Source organism: Leguminivora glycinivorella, chromosome 13, assembly GCF_023078275.1.
Source record: "Leguminivora glycinivorella isolate SPB_JAAS2020 chromosome 13, LegGlyc_1.1, whole genome shotgun sequence".
Classification (NCBI taxonomy): domain Eukaryota; kingdom Metazoa; phylum Arthropoda; class Insecta; order Lepidoptera; family Tortricidae; genus Leguminivora; species Leguminivora glycinivorella.
This window is the reverse complement of record NC_062983.1, coordinates 19,359,283-19,376,889: the sequence shown is the minus strand read 5'-3', so window position 1 is coordinate 19,376,889 and position 17,607 is coordinate 19,359,283. Positions and strand designations below refer to the sequence as shown.

The 17,607-nt window shown below is 37.6% G+C and overlaps 1 protein-coding gene across 1 annotated transcript in view; it reads left to right on the top strand.

The window, feature by feature from the left end:
• The first annotated feature begins 17,188 nt into the window (after positions 1–17,188).
• LOC125232895 (CLIP domain-containing serine protease 14D-like) overlaps positions 17,189–17,607 on the top strand; it is a 45,905-nt gene continuing 45,486 nt past the window's right edge. Inside the window, exon 1 of the mRNA XM_048138721.1 lies at positions 17,189–17,344. Coding sequence (XP_047994678.1) covers positions 17,263–17,344 — 82 coding nt within the window. The 5' untranslated portion in view covers positions 17,189–17,262. The remainder of the gene's footprint in view (positions 17,345–17,607) is intronic.

The following is a 17,607-nucleotide window of genomic DNA, read 5'->3' as shown; positions in this document are numbered from 1 at the left end:
TTAGTCTTCAAGGCATAGCTGGGCATTAACTCGTTAATCCGTTAATCGTTAATTAACGAAGTTAACATTTCGATTAACGAATTAACTTTTAAGTTAACTTGAAAAAATGTTAACGGACTCGTTAACTTCCGTTAAATTTCTCCGAGTCCGTTAATCGTTAATCTAGTAGGGCACAGGCGCCATCTGCGCTGCGAAAAACACGTTCTGAACGCTACTATAAAAGCCCGAAGTACGGCAAATCCTACGATTTGCCGGTAAATCCTATGATTTGCCGGTAAATCCTAATAGGTTTTACCGATGTCGATTGCTAAAAGTCCGAAATATTACCTAAAAAAGTATTCATCACCTAGATTTGCTTTTACTAACTTTGATTCGGTGAATCCTAAGCTTTACCATAGCGATTGTTGTAGTGATAGGGCAGCAAATTCGAGCCCTATTTACGACCACATTCGCTTCCCTAGCCTCTACCGCCCAAAGTGCCCCAACAGTCCCGTCACCGCCAGCATCTCTCCTGACACAGCTCTTGGCAATAGCTCAGGCGATCACTGCCTTCCACGTGCAGCCTAGAGTTCAATAGGCTAGCTGTACTTCGGCCTTTTACAGAAATATAATACGTTATACTGGATACTGATGCATCTAAATGTTTAAAGAAAAGTTCATTTTTTTTCACGTGTTAACGGATTAACGATTAACTTTGACTTACGTTAAATTTGTCAAAATGTATCGTTTTAACGATTAACGAAGTTAACTTTTTTAGTAACGGATTAGCGATTAACGAAGTTAACTATTTGATTAACGGTGCCCAGCTATGCTTCAAGGCCAATCCGGCCGGATCCGCCGGATTGGGAATCAGACCGGATTGCAATCCCTATTTGTAATAAATAAGGTGAAAAAGCTCAAATTAACATACATTCGGCATATTGCATCATAAAACACTGTTTATTTGTACCAAAATTTACATACATCCTCCGTGGTTCACACCTCTGGAAACACCCTTCTTTGATCTCAAATTTGGATAACTTAGTTTTGGAAACTCTCACCACCATCTTCAATATATCCTTTGGCGAAAGAACATGGACCCAGGCTAGCCTACCCATCAGGTTGGGCGGCTTGGGCATCCGAAAAATTTCTAGTGTGGCGCTGCCTGCTTTCTTGGCTTCGGTACACGGTGCTCAAATCCTCATCGGGAAAATTTTAGCCCCTTCCATTGGGGTCCTGGAGGCTGCGCACTGTACCGAGGCCAAGAATGTTTGGCAGCTAACATGCCCCAACACAGACCCGCCTGTCAACCCATGTTCGCAGAGGCAATGGGACGAACCTCTCTGTCGTCTAACAAGGGACCGCCTTCTAGAGACGGCTCTTGATTCGACAGATCGGGCTCGCCTCCTCGCTACTGCGGAATGGGAGTCGGGTCTGTGGCTGCAGACACTACCATCCACCACAATAGGTACATTGCTGGACAATACCACATTCCGGTTGGCTACCTGCCTCAGAATAGGGGCATCAACAAATGTGCCCCATCGGTGTCAGTGCGGAGTTATGGTGGATAATCTTGGCCACCACGGCCTTTCATGCAGCCGAAGTGCTGGGAGAATTCCTCGCCACGCCAGCCTCAACGATGTCATCCGGAGGGCCCTTGTTAGTGCAAAAGTGCCGGCCGTCCTCGAACCCAATGGACTGGCCAGGGTTGACGGCAAGAGGCCTGACGGAATGACGCTGGTGCCTTGGAGTATGGGTCGGCCGCTTGTCTGGGATGCTACTTGTGTAGATACCCTGGCGCCGTCCCATGTTCCAGGCACCAAAGTTGGTGCTGGGGCGGCTGCATCATTGGCTGAAGACCTCAAGCGTCGCAAGTATGTCACCCTCGGCAGTAGTTACATATTTGCGGCGTTTGGGGTCGAAACCATGGGGCCGTGGGGGCCAAGTGCGCGTTGCCTCTACAAGGAGCTATCTAAGCGCCTTATAGACGCTTCTGGTGACCAGAGGGCTGGTCAATACCTTGCTCAGCGGATCAGCATTGCTATCCAGCGGGGCAATGCGGCCAGCCTTCTGGGCACCTTACCCAACGAGCAAGACCTGGGCCAAATATTTTATTTATAAGTTTTATTGTAAGTTTTAATTTAAGTGTTTATTGTATTATTTTTATGTTGTTTAAAGTAAATAAAATAAAGGTGAAAAAGTGGATACATCTCTTTGTAGTCGACTGTACTATTATATATTCTGTGCTGACACTAATAATAGGGTGCTAATTATTACTATAATTATTTACGAAATGAACACTTCTTATTTACTTAAAGATGTTATTTCTTATAATTCTTATACTTACACAAATAAATGATTTTTGATCTTTCATTGTTGTTTTATTGTATTGACAGTTTTATTTTTTAAATTACCTATTTTTAATTATTTTTTGACGACCGGTCTGGTCAGTAGTGACCCCGCCTGCTGCGCCGCGGTCTCGGGTTCGAATCCCGGTAAGGGCATTTATTTGTGTGATGAGCACAGATATTTGTTCCTGAGTCATGGATGTTTTCTATGTATTTATGTATTTCTATGTATTTATATATTATATATATCGTTGTCTGAGTACCCACAACACAAGCCTTCTTAATGAGCTTACCGTGGGCCTCAGTTAATCTGTGTAAGAATGTCCTGCACATTTTTTTTTTTTTCATTAATAAAGGTACCTACCTAAAATATTATTACGCGCATATATTTTAAACTGTGCTGATAAACCTGCTTAAATTATAAATAACTAGCTTTTGCCCGCGGCTTCGCTCGCGTTAAATTTGAAAATTGCCGAATACTCCATACAAACTTCCACCCCCCATTTTAGGGAATTAAGGGGTTAGAAAGAGACAATATGTAGCCTATGTCACTTTCCATCCCTTCAACTATCTCTACTTAAAAAAGCACGTCAATTCGTCACTCCGTTTTGCCGTGAAAGACGGACAAACAAACAGACACACACACTGGTGGTGCGTCTTCATTCGACACCCCTGCTGGGGTGTGAGTGACCCCTTCCGCGCTGGGCGCTGTGGGAGCTGTGTCGGGGCGCGCCCCATCCATGAGGGGCGGTCTGACGCCGTCATTTTGTGGACGGCTTGGCGATCCGGTGATTACTAGCCCTACCGCTACCGGCCGTTATCCAACCCCGCGACCCCTAGCCACGGTGATACCGTTTGAGCGGGGCCGGGTTTCGGGGCCGCAGTGAAGGCGACCGGCAGCTCGGGCTAGCGTGGGCATGGTGGTGATGTTGATGATGTTCAGTGACACACACACTTTCCCATTTATAATATTAAGTATAGATTAAGGCTCATAAAGAGGAAGAGTAGGTACCACAGAACTAAAGTAGGTACAGTCATCCAATTGGAACCCTAGGTCACTCTACAAGTTCTACAACCATGTCGAAATGACAAGCAGTAAGAGATTTCTTACAATCTTACTATGATATAGGTCTACAGTGGCCTAGTATTCCAATCACTCCGTATTTAGATTACTAGAATAGCTTAGATTTGATGTGTTGTTTTCCCTATGTTTTCAGTTACTTTAGTGTACAATGCATGTCAAAGTTTCAGAATAATAATATTATTGATAGTTAGGTGCGAGTATACATATTATATGACTGAAGCTTCTAGCTTCAAAAGTAGTCAACTTAGTACATAATAGAACATTACGATACAAGTGCGAAAAGCGAAGTTCGAAAGGAGTAGCGATAAATTATAACGGGCATTTTCAGAATTTGGGACCTCAAATTAGCATAAGTTGTTGACAAAAATTAACTCACTGTCAGTTTTGTGACGATAATAAAACATGAATACTTACATAATTTACACACTTACATTATACATAAACTTTAAGCGATAATCTACATTCAGAATGTGACAAAAAAAAAGTAAATTTTTAGACAGATTTTATGCTTAATTGTCGTCACAAAACTGACAGCGAGTTAATTTTTGTTAACATCATCATCATCATCATCCTCCTTGCGTTATCCCGGCGTTTTGCTACGGCGTGAAATTAGTTAATTTTTGCTACACTGAGAGAAAATACAACCAGTTTTCATGTTCGTTCAACAAGTTTTTTGGTTAAAATAGCGCCTACGTGCTCTTTGGTTCAAACAACAAGCTACTTGTCATTTGAATCGGCAATATATTTGAATCAACAAGTCGATTTTATAAAAACAACCTGACACATATTGTTTTAAACATACGTTTGGCTGATTCAAACGGATAAACCGCAACAAGTCGAACTTGTTAAATTCACAATGCAAATTTCTCTCAGTGTAACGTACGACGGCGGGCGGGCGTGTGGTCTAGTGGTAAAGACGTTAGCCGCGTAAGCTGAAGACCCGGGTTCGATTCCCGGCTCGGCCACCAGTGGGCCTTGCCGTTTTTTCTTTCGTGTATGATATCTATTTCAATTTATAACGTACGCTAATTGGGGTGTCCCAAATTCTGAAAATGCCCAAACACGGCTGAAGTGTTTTAAATCGACAAGAGTGATGTACTATTTTATTTATTTATTAGGCAATCGTGCACACTCACACATATTTACATTTACATACATTACACTCAAACACTAAGTTTTAAGCTAACTTTGCACTTTGTTTTATTTAGTACTTAGTTTTCATTAACAATTTGTATACATATAGTCCATTTACTGAGTGCCACCTAGTCCAATCCAACTCCTGGTCCTTACTGAAAATCAGCGTCGCGGAGCGGGCCATGTGGCTCACGCCGAGACACCCAGCTGAGTAATGACCTTTTAGCGCAATCCACTATTATGTACAATTAGATTAAGCTAGTTATAAGTATGTTGTGCTAATAAACGTCTTTTCTTTCTTTCTTTTCTTTCTATTTAATCTATTTATTACTTCATTTTATACTTAATTTATATCTAAGTGTAGATGTGTGTTGTGTTGTTGTAACTTGGGCAATCGTGGCTCAAATCCGGTTTTATGTAATTATAAAGACCTACCTAAAGTATTATTACGCTTGAGGAAACTGTGGTAAGAAAACTGCTTAAATTAAAAATAATGATCGTCGTTATATTCGTTTTGCATTCTGCGACTTGGTAGTAGGCAAGCGCGGATCCAGCTTCGTGCCCAGGGGGGGGGGGGTCATGTGGTAAAGGCCCAGGCCCCCCGAGGGGGGGTCACGTGGTCCATTTGTATGGCCAGCCTAGGCTCCAGGGGGGGTCATGACCCCCATGACCCCCCCCCCCCCCCCCCGATCCGCGCATGGTAGTAGGTACCAAGTACGATTATAATACCGGGACAGACAAAGCCCATACAAAAAAGCGTACCCTTGAAATGTATGGGCCTTTTAGACATAAAACTAGATCTCGCTGTTTCGCAGCCTGGAAGTGGCCAAAATCAAATCCCCAAATATTTTTGCGTGTTTTTATTTTTTATAACAACAAAAATGACATGCTTCTTTATTTTAATACCATATCACGTCAATACACGTAAAAACTAGTGCCTACGCCAAATCTTGGGATGAGTTGTTAAAGCGGACCCCAGGCTCCCATGAGCCGTGGCAAATGCCGGGATAACGCAAGATGATGATATCACGTCAATACACATTTTGAAAATATAGTTATTTGTTATACAAGAGTGCATGCAAAGTTGTATTTTAACGCCGAGTGTAGAATTGAAAAACGAGAAAGCGAAAGGATTCTATAGTTGAACCACGAGCGAAGCGAGTGGTTCGAGAATAGAATCCTGAGCTTGCGAGTTTTTCAACACACGAGAAGTAAAATATATTTGCACTCGTGTGTAACACAAAACTTTTCTCCTCACTATACTTAGCGAGGAAAGTACAACGCAAAAAACGCATTTTCCCCTCACTAGCTCGGAAACACGTGTTTTGTCCTTTTTATACCAGCGGGTAAAAACGCATTTTATCCACTAGTGGGTAAAGTAATTTGACCTTGAATAAAGTCAAATTAACTGCTTTAAAATTGATAAAAGTAGGTGAATATAGTAATAAAGATGGTTTACCACCCGCGGAACTACTGGAAGCAGTGAAAAATGCATTTTTTGCATTGTACTTTCCTCGCTACAGTGAGTGAATGGCACAATCGCTCACGAAACGCTCACGAAACGAAGCGCTAGTAACGTTAAATATTAATCTTAGAGTATTAAGTTACGTTTCTGTTTTATATCAAAACTGTATTTAAGTAACTAATGTCTAAAACAATGAGCGCCTCTCGCCATCAAACGTTACAGTTTGGCGAGGATTCCTGTAAACTGTTAATTATAAGTTTATTTTTTGTGAATAATAAAAAAAAATAAAAAAAAAATATCTATCTCTATCGCGCTTGCGTATTGGCGCGACAGAGCCAGCGGCGTATCGCTTTCGTTTGGCGTCGGAGAAATGCCATTCGGCTGCGGGGCCTGGAACCACTCGCTTCGCTCGTGGTTCAACTATAGAATCTTTTCACTTGCTCGTTTTTCAATTCCACACTCGGCGTTAAAATACAACTTTGCCCCCTTGTATAACAAATAACTATTATCACTGCTTCCAGTAGTTCCACGGGTAGTAAAACATCTTTATCACTAGATTAACCCACTTTTATCAATTTTAAAGCAGAAAACTTGCCTCTATTCAATGTCAAATTACTTTATCCACTAGTGGATAAAATGCGTTTTTACCCGCTGGTATTAAAGGACAAAACACGTGTTTTCCCCTTTTCCCCTCACTGTAGCGAGGAAAGTACAACGCAAAAAATGCATTTTTCACTGCTTCCAGTAGTTCCGCGGGTGGTAAACCATCTTTATTACTATATTCACCTACTTTTATCAATTTTAAAGCAGTTAATTTGACTTTATTCAAGGTCAAATTACTTTACCCACTAGTGGATAAAATGCGTTATTACCCGCTGGTATTAAAGGACAAAACACGTGTTTCCGAGCTAGTGAGGGGAAAATGCGTTTTTTGCGTTGTACTTTCCTCGCTAAGTATAGTGAGGAGAAAAGTTTTGTGTTACACACGAGTGCAAATATGTTTTACTTCTCGTGTGTTGAAAAACTCGCAAGCTCAGGATTCTATTCTCGAACCACTCGCTTCGCTCGTGGTTCAACTATAGAATCCTTTCGCTTTCTCGTTTTTCAATTCTACACTCGGCGTTAAAATACAACTTTGCATGCACTCTTGTATAACAAATAACTATATTTTCAAAATGTGTATTGACGTGATATCATCATCTTGCGTTATCCCGGCATTTGCCACGGCTCATGGGAGCCTGGGGTCCGCTTTGACAACTAATCGCAAGATTTGACGTAGGCACTAGTTTTTACGTGTATTGACGTGATATGGTATTAAAATAAAGAAGCATGTCATTTTTGTTGTTATAAAAAATAAAAACACGCAAAAATATTTGGGGATTTGATTTTGGCCACTTCCAGGCTGCGAAACAGCGAGTTCTAGTTTTACGTCTAAAAGGCCCATACATTTCAAGGGTACGCTTTTTTGTATGGGCTTTGCCTGTCCCGGTATTTATAATCGTACTTGGTACCTACTACCATGCGCGGATCCAGGGGGGGGGGGTCATGGGGGTCATGACCCCCCCCTGGAGCCTAGGCTGGCCATACAAATGGACCACGTAATCCCCCCTCGGGGGGCCTGTAGGCCTAGCACATGATGGCTGCGGGAGTATGTCGCCGCGAGATAGACTACCCGTCCTTATGTCATTAATACAGTTAGAAGAAGACGTGGCATCTATCTCGCGGCGACATACTCCCGCGGCCATCATGTGCTAGGCCTACTGGGCCTTTACCACATGACCCCCCCCCCTGGGCACGAAGCTGGATCCGCGCTTGCCTACTACCAAGCCGCAGAATGCAAAACGAATATAACGACGATCATTATTTGTAATTTAAGCAGTTTTCTTACCACAGTTTCCTCAAGCGTGGGCGTAATAATACTTTACCTTTATAATTTACATAAAACCGGATTTGAGCCACGATTGCCCAAGTTACAACAACACAACACATATCTACACTCAGATATAAATTAAGTATAAAATGAAGTAATAAATAGATTAAATAGTACATTACTCGTGTCGATTAAAACACTTCAGCCGTGTTTGGGCATTTTCAGAATTTGGGACACGCCAATTAGCGTACGTTGTTAACAAAAATTAACTAGGGATGTACCGACTAGTCGGGAAAGCCGACTATACGGCCATATTTGTAGTCGGCGATTAGCCGGCGACTAGTCGGCAAAAAAGGCTGATTAGGCGGCACTTGATAAGTAATAGGAAAACAGTACAAAAATAAATTAACGGATGATTTATGGTTATATTATGTACGTATCTGTTATGCCTTTGTTTGTCAAAAGAACAAATATCTGTAATTATAACAGAAATAAATGTCCTACCTAAGACTATCGGTTTCATAGGCAGGATCACTATTTATATAAAGCTAAAACATGGAAAAAGTGTATAAATATTCTCATAAACCTTTGAACCTGAAAAAAACATTAAAAGCGCGTAAGAACCAAAAATGTCATTCAAACATTCTGGTGAATTTAGTCGAAAATTATGTTATGGCCGACTAGCCGACTAATCGGCCATCCAGGCGCCGACTAGTCGGTAGTCGGCCTAGTCGGCCAAATCACTAGTCGGTACATCCCTAATGCCGGGATAACGAAAAGAGGATGATGATTATGTTAACAAAAATTAACTCGCTGTCAGTTTTGTGACGACAACCATAAAATCTGTCTAAAAATTTACTTTTTTCACGTTCTGAATGTAGATTGCCGCTTAAAGTTTTATGTAATTAACACAAGAACAATATCTTTATGCTTTATTATCGTCACAAAACACCAGTGAGTTAATTTTTGTCAACAACTTACGCTAATTTGGGGTCCCAAATTCTGAAAATGCCCGTTATAATTTATCGCTACTCCTTTCGAACTTCCTTTTTTTCGCACTTGTATCGTAATGTTCTATTATGTACTAAGTTGACTACTTTTGAAGCTAGAAGCTTCAGTCATATAATATACTCGTGTCTCGTACCTAACTATCAATATATTATTATTCTGAAACTTTGACATGCATTGTACAGTACACTAAAGTAACTGAAAACATAGGGAAAACAACACATCAAATCTAAGCTATTCTAGTAATCTAAATACGGAGTGATTGGAATACTAGGCCACTGTAGACCTATATCATAGTAAGATTGTAAGAAATCTCTTACTGCTTGTCATTTCGACATGGTTGTAGAACTTGTAGAGTGACCTAGGGTTCCAATTGGATGACTGTACCTACTTTAGTTCTGTGGTACCTACTCTTCCTCTTTATGAGCCTTAATCTATACTTATAATATTATAAATGGGAAAGTGTGTGTGTCTGTTTGTTTGTCCGTCTTTCACGGCAAAACGGAGTGACGAATTGACGTGCTTTTTTAAGTGGAGATAGTTGAAGGGATGGAGAGTGACATAGGCTACATTTTGTCTCTTTCTAATCCCCTAATTCCCTAAAATGGAGGGTGGAAGTTTGTATGGGGCATTCGGCAATTTTCGAATTTAACGCGAGCGAAGCCGCGGGCAAAAGCTAGTTATTTATAATTTAAGCAGGTTTATCAGCACAGTTTCCTCATACATGCGCGTAATAATATTTTAGGTAGGTACCTTTATTATTTAAAAAATAAAACTGTCAATACAATAAAACAACAGTGAAAGATCAAAAATCATTTATTTGTGTAAGTATAAGAATTATAAGAAATAACATCTTTAAGTAAATAAGAAGTGTTCATTTCGTATTTAATTATAGTAATAATTAGCACCCTATTATTAGTGTCTGCACAGAATATAACAGAGTGGGGCCTCTAACAAAGGCGAAGAATTGAACTGTAGGCTATTCTCCTTATACTGATCAACATTTGTTCAGTGACTTTTAAAAATTATGAAGTCTTTAAATTTTTAATTTTTCATACAAAATAAATATTAGCTTCAATGTACGCCATTATTGTTGTCATTGACGTTGTCTGTCACACTTTAGACTTAACAGAATTCGCAATACATTACCTCTTAGAAAAAACTTTCAAGGGTGATAAAAATCAAAATAAAAGTTATTTTTAAAAGTCGCCGAACAAATGTTGATCAGTATAAGGAGAATTGCCTAGAGTTCAATTCTTCGCCTTTGTTACAGGCCCCACTCTGTATAATAGTACAAGTAGGGTCAGATAATAAAAACCGGCCAAGAGCGTGTCGGGCCACGCTCAGTGTAGGGTTCCGTAGTTTTCCGTATTTTTCTCAAAAACTACTGAACCTATCAAGTTCAAAACAATTTTCCTAGAAAGTCTTTATAAAGTTCTACTTTTGTGATTTTTTTCATATTTTTTAAACATATGGTTCAAAAGTTAGAGGGGGGGACGCACTTTTTTTTCCTTTAGGAGCGATTATTTCCGAAAATATTAATATTATCAAAAAACTATCTTAGTAAACCCTTATTCATTTTTAAATACCTATCCAACAATATATCACACGTTGGAGTTGGAATGAAAAAAAAATATCAGCCCCCACTTTACATGTAGGGGGGGTACCCTAATAAAACATTTTTTCCATTTTTTCTTTTTGCACTTTGTTGGCGTGATTGATATACATATTGGTACCAAATTTCAGCTTTCTAGTGCTGACGGTTACTGAGATTATCCGCGGACGGACGGACGGACGGACGGACGGACGGACGGACGGACGGACGGACGGACGGACGGACGGACAGACAGACATGGCGAAACTATAAGGGTTCCTAGTTGACTACGGAACCCTAAAAAGGTAGTTACAGTTAATATTTTAAAGCAAAACATTTACTTACTAAACTAATAGTAGTTAATTACCTTATTATAACAACCTAGTTTTAAATATTCAAGGTCGTATTGTATCCAAATAAATCCACATCACAGAATTAGATTTAGATAGAAGAAACGAGTTCATTTATTTGTATGGCGGCCGAGCGTGTCAGATTTTGTACTGGAGTTGCTACTTGCCTGTGATTTTAAATATGTCTCAGGCCCTTGAGTGTTGATAAGTTTTATGTTGTTGCAATTAAATATCATGTAACAAGGCATTTTTAATGTTTTTGTTGACTTCAATTTACAAAAATTGACGCCCGAAAGCTGCAAGCTGCGATTAAAGACGGACAACTCAGTGGATTTCACTGAGTTCATTTGACACGCTAAGTAGATACGTTTGCTTGATCTATGGTTTATATGACATCTGTGATCCACATCATATATTTAGAAACTTCACTGTAAACTTCAGGCAATAGGGTCCCGCATCCATTTGGTCCATACGACACGAGACCGTATTGTATGAAGCGATTTCGGTCCCCAAAGGGGCCCCACACCATCAAGGGGCCTCCGGAGACCCCGCGACAAGCCCCCTTCAGGTTTGAGTCGGAGCAGATCTTATTGATCATCTTGTCCTCTTCGCCATGCTTTCTGCTTCTGAAATAAAGAACATGCTTTAAAAAAAAAAAAAAAAATATATATATATATATATATAAACACGAAGTATATATATATATACCCCGTGTTTTTTTGTTTTCCGTTAAATCCACCCTGTATATCACTTTTAGTTAAATTAACAAAAAATTTTTTTCATCATTTTCATACATAATAAATGAATTTATTAGTGTGAGAGACCCCTTAACAATAACATTCAAGTTAGTGTCAAGTGATTGACGGCACATATCAAAACAAATAACATTAGGAATTGGTCATGGCTGTCACACACATGTTCAATTAGCTTTATTTTTTTAATAACTCAATAACCATAAGAGTTAAGACGCTAGTTTCTTAGAGAAATTGATTGTATTTGATCTAAAGAACCTTCCCTTAAAGTTAACGGAATTCAATAAAAACAGGTTGTAAAACAGGTTGGGTTCGATTCCCGGCTCGGCCACCAGTGGGCCTTGTCGTTTTTTCTTTCGTGTATGATATATATTTCAATTTACAATGAACTTAACTACACACAATAAGAATACAAATTTATTGTATTGTTCCCGGCAATACTCGGCACTATAGATGGTTACATCGGCATATAGCAGCCTGGCCCCTGTTTCAAAAAGGCTACAATTGTCAGTGACATATGTCGAGCGACAATTGTCGATGACAGGTGACAAATTACAATTTTATAAAATATTTTCTATAGAATTGCTTACAAACATGACAGGCATTTTGCTACAATTGTATGTATTACAATTATATTGTGAAACAATAATTATTATTTCTAGGCGACATATTTGTAGAATTGTCGGTGAATCTCGACAGGAGGATTAAGATGTGTCGAATTGTGTGACAATTGTAGTAATTTGTGGTTGACATACGCGTTGTTCAAAATGGCTGCCCATGCGAGTAGTATAGTGACACTATTATTTAGTGATAGTGACAGTAATTCCTACCTATATACTTAGGTTTTCGTACTTAGTTAGGAGTTCCTGTTACTTCGCCGTCGATATAAGTTTCAATAATGCTACGTAAATATGAAATTAAATTTGTAGCAAACTACGGATATCTCAATTTATTTTTATCATTGTACCATCGGCAGCAATGTTAGTACCTTATTACAAGGGCATAAAGCCTACCGATGATTAGTTAAGAGTGTTGCTGTTAGTAAACGCTATTAGCCCCTTCGTAACATTATTAGTACTTAGGTATATTTTTGAGATTTCTCTGCGTTATATGTATTATTATACTAAATTGTGTTTTTAAACTTATGTATCATAAAAAATACTACATACCTATGAACCTAAATAGCTATCATTAATATTATTTTGTACAAATACCCTCAAATTAATTTGAGCGTTTTTAAATGAACGAGTTACCTTCGTATTTAGGTACACCGAATTCCAAATTCAAATATTTTTAGTTTAGTTAAGCATTTTAACTATTAATTTAGAATAGTTTTAATTTGTTTTACTAGTTATTTGTATATTTTTATTGTAGTAATGGTCAATGTTTTTACTTTTTCTTCTTTTATTCACGTTTATAAGAAATAAATTTTATATATCTTAATAATTAATAATTCAAACTTATTAAATACTTAGTATAGTGCCAAGTTAGGTATATATCTTAGATATTTCTATTTCTTTGCCATACACCCGTTTCAATCAAACGCTGAGCTAAGGTGAAATACCCCATAATGGACGGTGATGCCATTATGGACAAAAAAACACAAATCCTTAAAAATAAGTATCTAAAATTAGTTTCTAAAAACTGACGGCTGTACCATAAACTAGATGTACCATAAACTAGAGTTGTAGAGCTGTTTCATTTTGAAGTTTCAATTAATTCGGTTATTTTTGAAGGATTTGGCGACAAGATGAAATTCATCAGTTTACTGAAAAAAATATCAAGACGAATTCTTAGTAATGTTGCTAAGAGAGTTGAGTTCATGTATAAAATAATAAAAAAATAATACTCGGTGTAAACTTGAATGCGTTTTACTTACTGCATTAAGCATGAGATAAGGTATAAAACATACTAGTTTGTTGCTCCAAAGATATAAAGAAATGGCGTTATTTTGCGAGTGTCCATTACTGGAACCGAAAAACTGCCTACCTCCTATGATGGACAAGGAACAATTTACAAAACCAAAATTTACAGGAAACAATCCTATGTTAAAATAACCCAACCTAATTTTATTTGTGGTATATAAAGTTAACTCTTTGAGTATCAGTTGGCTTTAAAAGTAAAATTTTAAACTTATTTCACTGTCCATAATGGGGGATCCATTACTGGAGAACTGCCGTCCATAATTGGAGAAAAAACACCTAGTTTTAATTTGTTAAGTATGAAGAAACTATTAGGAGTATCCATTCTGCAATACGCTTGAAATGTAAAAGAAGGATAGGACATTCAAGATTTAACACGCTTAGCGGTAGAATTTTTACATTTATGAGTGAAATATCAAAAACAGGCGAAAATTTTCCTTAAACTGTCCATGATTGGGTCCGTTACCTTATTCCTTTATATTTAAGTATTAACTTTCATTGCGGATGTTAATTTGTTATCAAATTTATCAAATAACACGAATCGTCGGAAATCAATTTTAAGATAGTCATCTTTTTTATTATATCCATACTGGTAAAAAAATACCCAATGCCTACTTGATAATGTTACGAAGAAAATTATATAATGGTGTGATGCCATTATGTCAGCCAATAAACATAAAAATATCCATTAAATAAATTTATTTATTTATTTAACCTTTATTGCACAACATAAAGTACAAATGGCGAACTTAATGCCTTAAGGCATTCTCTACCAGTCAATCATTGGACCAAACAGAAACTATTGGTGCGGAAAATAAAATAAATAGTTTCTAAAATACTGACGGCTATGTACCATAAACTAGAGTTATAGAGCTGTTTCATTTTGAAGTTTCAATTAATTCGGTTATTTCTGAAGGATTTGGCGACAAGATAAAATTCACCAGTTTACTGAAAAAAATATCAAGACGAATTCTTAGTAATGTTGCTAAGAGAGTTGAGTTCATGTATAAAATAATAAAAAAATAACGCACGGTGTAATCTTGAATGCGTTTTACTTACTGCATTAAGCATGAGATAAGGTATAAAACATACTAGTTTGTTGCTCCAAAGATATAAAGAAATGACGTTATTTTGCGAGTGTCCATTACTGGACCCGAAAAACTGCGTACCTCCTATGATGGACAAGGAACAATTTACAAAACCAAAATTTACAAGAAACAATCCTATGTTAAAATAACTCAAACTAATTGTATTTATGGTGTATAAAATTGACTCATTACGTATCAGTTGGCTTTAAAAGTAAAATTTTAAACTTATTTCACTGTCCATAATGGGGGATCCATTACTGGAGAACTGCCGTCCATAATTGGAGAAAAAACACCTGGTTTTAATTTGTTAACTATGAAGAAACCAATAGAAGTATCTATTCTGCAATACGCTTGAAATGTAAAAGAAGGATAGGACATTCAAGATTTAACACGCTTAGCCGCAGAATTTTTACATTTATCAGTGAAATATCAAAAACAGGCGTCCATGATTTTCACCTTATATGCTCATCAATATACTACATAAATAAGTACAATCATAAACTAACTAAAATATATAATATACATATATATACATATATATAGTATTTAACCATTACTGTCTAACAACGTTGGTGTACCTGTGTGAATTTACACCTACTATTAAAAATTTGATACATTTATCCCTATGGTTAGTCGTGACAATTGTATTCTACAATTGTCGCACCTGTCAGCGTGGTGAAACCAATAATTCTACATATGTAATATTTTGTGACAATTGTCGCACCTGTCACCTATATGAAATTGGGACCGGTCGATTCGTAGTTTTCGTCAGCTTTCCTTTTTCTTTGGGCGATGGTGGCGCCCTGTGCGACTATGTCCCGGTTCTGCAGGTCGCGAGTTACTGGCAGGCAAATTGTGCCAGCGTTTTCTGAAAAAGAAAAAAATATATGGACAATCTTTAACACGTTCACGGACGGCTAGTGATGTCATCTGTCATAGGCCAAAGAAAACAAATTACTACGCGTATGCTATAGCATACGTCTCATATTTGTGTAACATCAATAAATGTAATGTAATGCATGTGTATATGGTATGCAAATAAATTCTCTATTCTATTCTATTCTAAATAAATAATCTCGTGGTACAGTCGAGTTCATAAATATGTGTACCTACATTTTTTCACTTTATTGCATAAATTGCATTGCATAGAGTTAAGGTGGAGAAATGTACACATATTTATGGAGTCGACTGTACCTATAAATTGACATACGCAAACGCGATAATAATAGTATTTTATACAATCGTGATATAATACAAAGCTTTTCAGTCGAGTACCATGTTTAGGCTACGAAGCTTGCTGAGTGGCCTAATAGTACGGTGCGAGAGTGAAAAGCTTAATTATATCACTATTCTATACAATACTTTTTCTATGAGTCATCATCTTCATCATCAATGGACGAAAAATATCATTATTCAAGTTAAAATTAATGTTAATAGCGTCGTTCACCTCACCGCCAATTGTTTGTAATAACCGTCTCTGATTGGTCGATAACGCGACAGATAAAAAAAACGTGTTTCAGATGCAGAGAAATTTGCCAGGTATCGCAAATTAGTTCATATCGTGCGTCACTTTCGCACTTACAAACATGTTATTTTTTTTTCTACTCCCGAACTGTTATTTGTCATTTACAGGGTCGTGCATAGATCTTTAAAACCCTACATAATAGTTATTTGTTATACAAGGGGGCAAAGTTGTATTTTAACGCCGAGTGTGGAATTGAAAAACGAGCAAGTGAAAGGATTCTGTAGTTGAACCACGAGCCAAGCGAGTGATTCGAGAGTAGAATCCTGAACTTGCGAGTTTTTTAACACACGAGAAGTAAAATACACTTGCACCCGAGTGTAACACAACACTTTTCCCCTCACTATAGCGAGGAAAGTACAACGCAAAAAATGCGTTTATCACTGCTTCCAGTAGTTCCACAGGTGGTAAATCATCTTTATTACTATATTCACCTACTTTTATCAGTTTTAAAGCAGTTAATTTGACTTTATTCAAGGTCAAATTACTTTACCCACTAGTGGATAAAATGCGTTTTTACCCGCTGATATTAAAGAACAAAACACGTGTTTCCGAGCTAGTGAGGGGAAAAAGTCTTTTCCCCAAAGCCAGCGTCCGCCGGCTTTCCGCGCATGCGCACAGTATCGAAAAAACTGAAAACGAATTATTTGGCTAGGTAACCATGGCAACACATAGTTATAACAATACTGCGCGCGTGCACGGGAAGGCTTTGGGCAGCTGAGCTGACAGTGCAAACCTTTGCGTCAAAATACAGGAAACAGTTAAGACAAAGTTATTCAAGAAAACTATTAAAAACTAAGTGCAACTATCAAAAAGTATTGTATGCAACGGTTTAACTGAGTCAAAAAATACTCCTGTTTCATAAAACACTATTAATTTCCTCTTAAATTAAGAAAACCTAGCAAGAAGTTCTATTCCTAAATATATTCTAAATTTTTAAATTCAAAAACATTCCATTAGATTCACCATTTTCGTGTCTTAAACGCGATCGGACAATAATGCACTGTTATCATTTTCCGAGGCACATATAAATTCGTTGTGATGAGAAGTAACCCGACCGGATTAAAACCCAGTTATTAGTCATCATGCGATGGGGATCCACGCATCGGTGTTTTCAATCAAGTTATTGAAACAATAAATAATAATATGTGCGATAAAGTTATAAGTTTGCTTCGATTATGTCTGTTTATTGTGTTAAGTTGTACATCAGTTTATAGTACGGAGATAAGTAAGTCATTTATAGATTCGATTTTAAGACATAAGATAACGACGTTGGGTTATTTGATACAACAATGTTTTGATTGTAGGTATTTGTTGAAGTACGGGTTATGATCCGTCCATTGGCATCCTCGTGAGAGTGAATTGTGTTTCCTAATAATCCAATTTGTTTATATATAAACCAGTATATTACTAGATCCGAGTAGATAGCGTTTTTGTGATAGTTGTTATGTATATATACAAGAATTCAATATATATATATATATACAAATA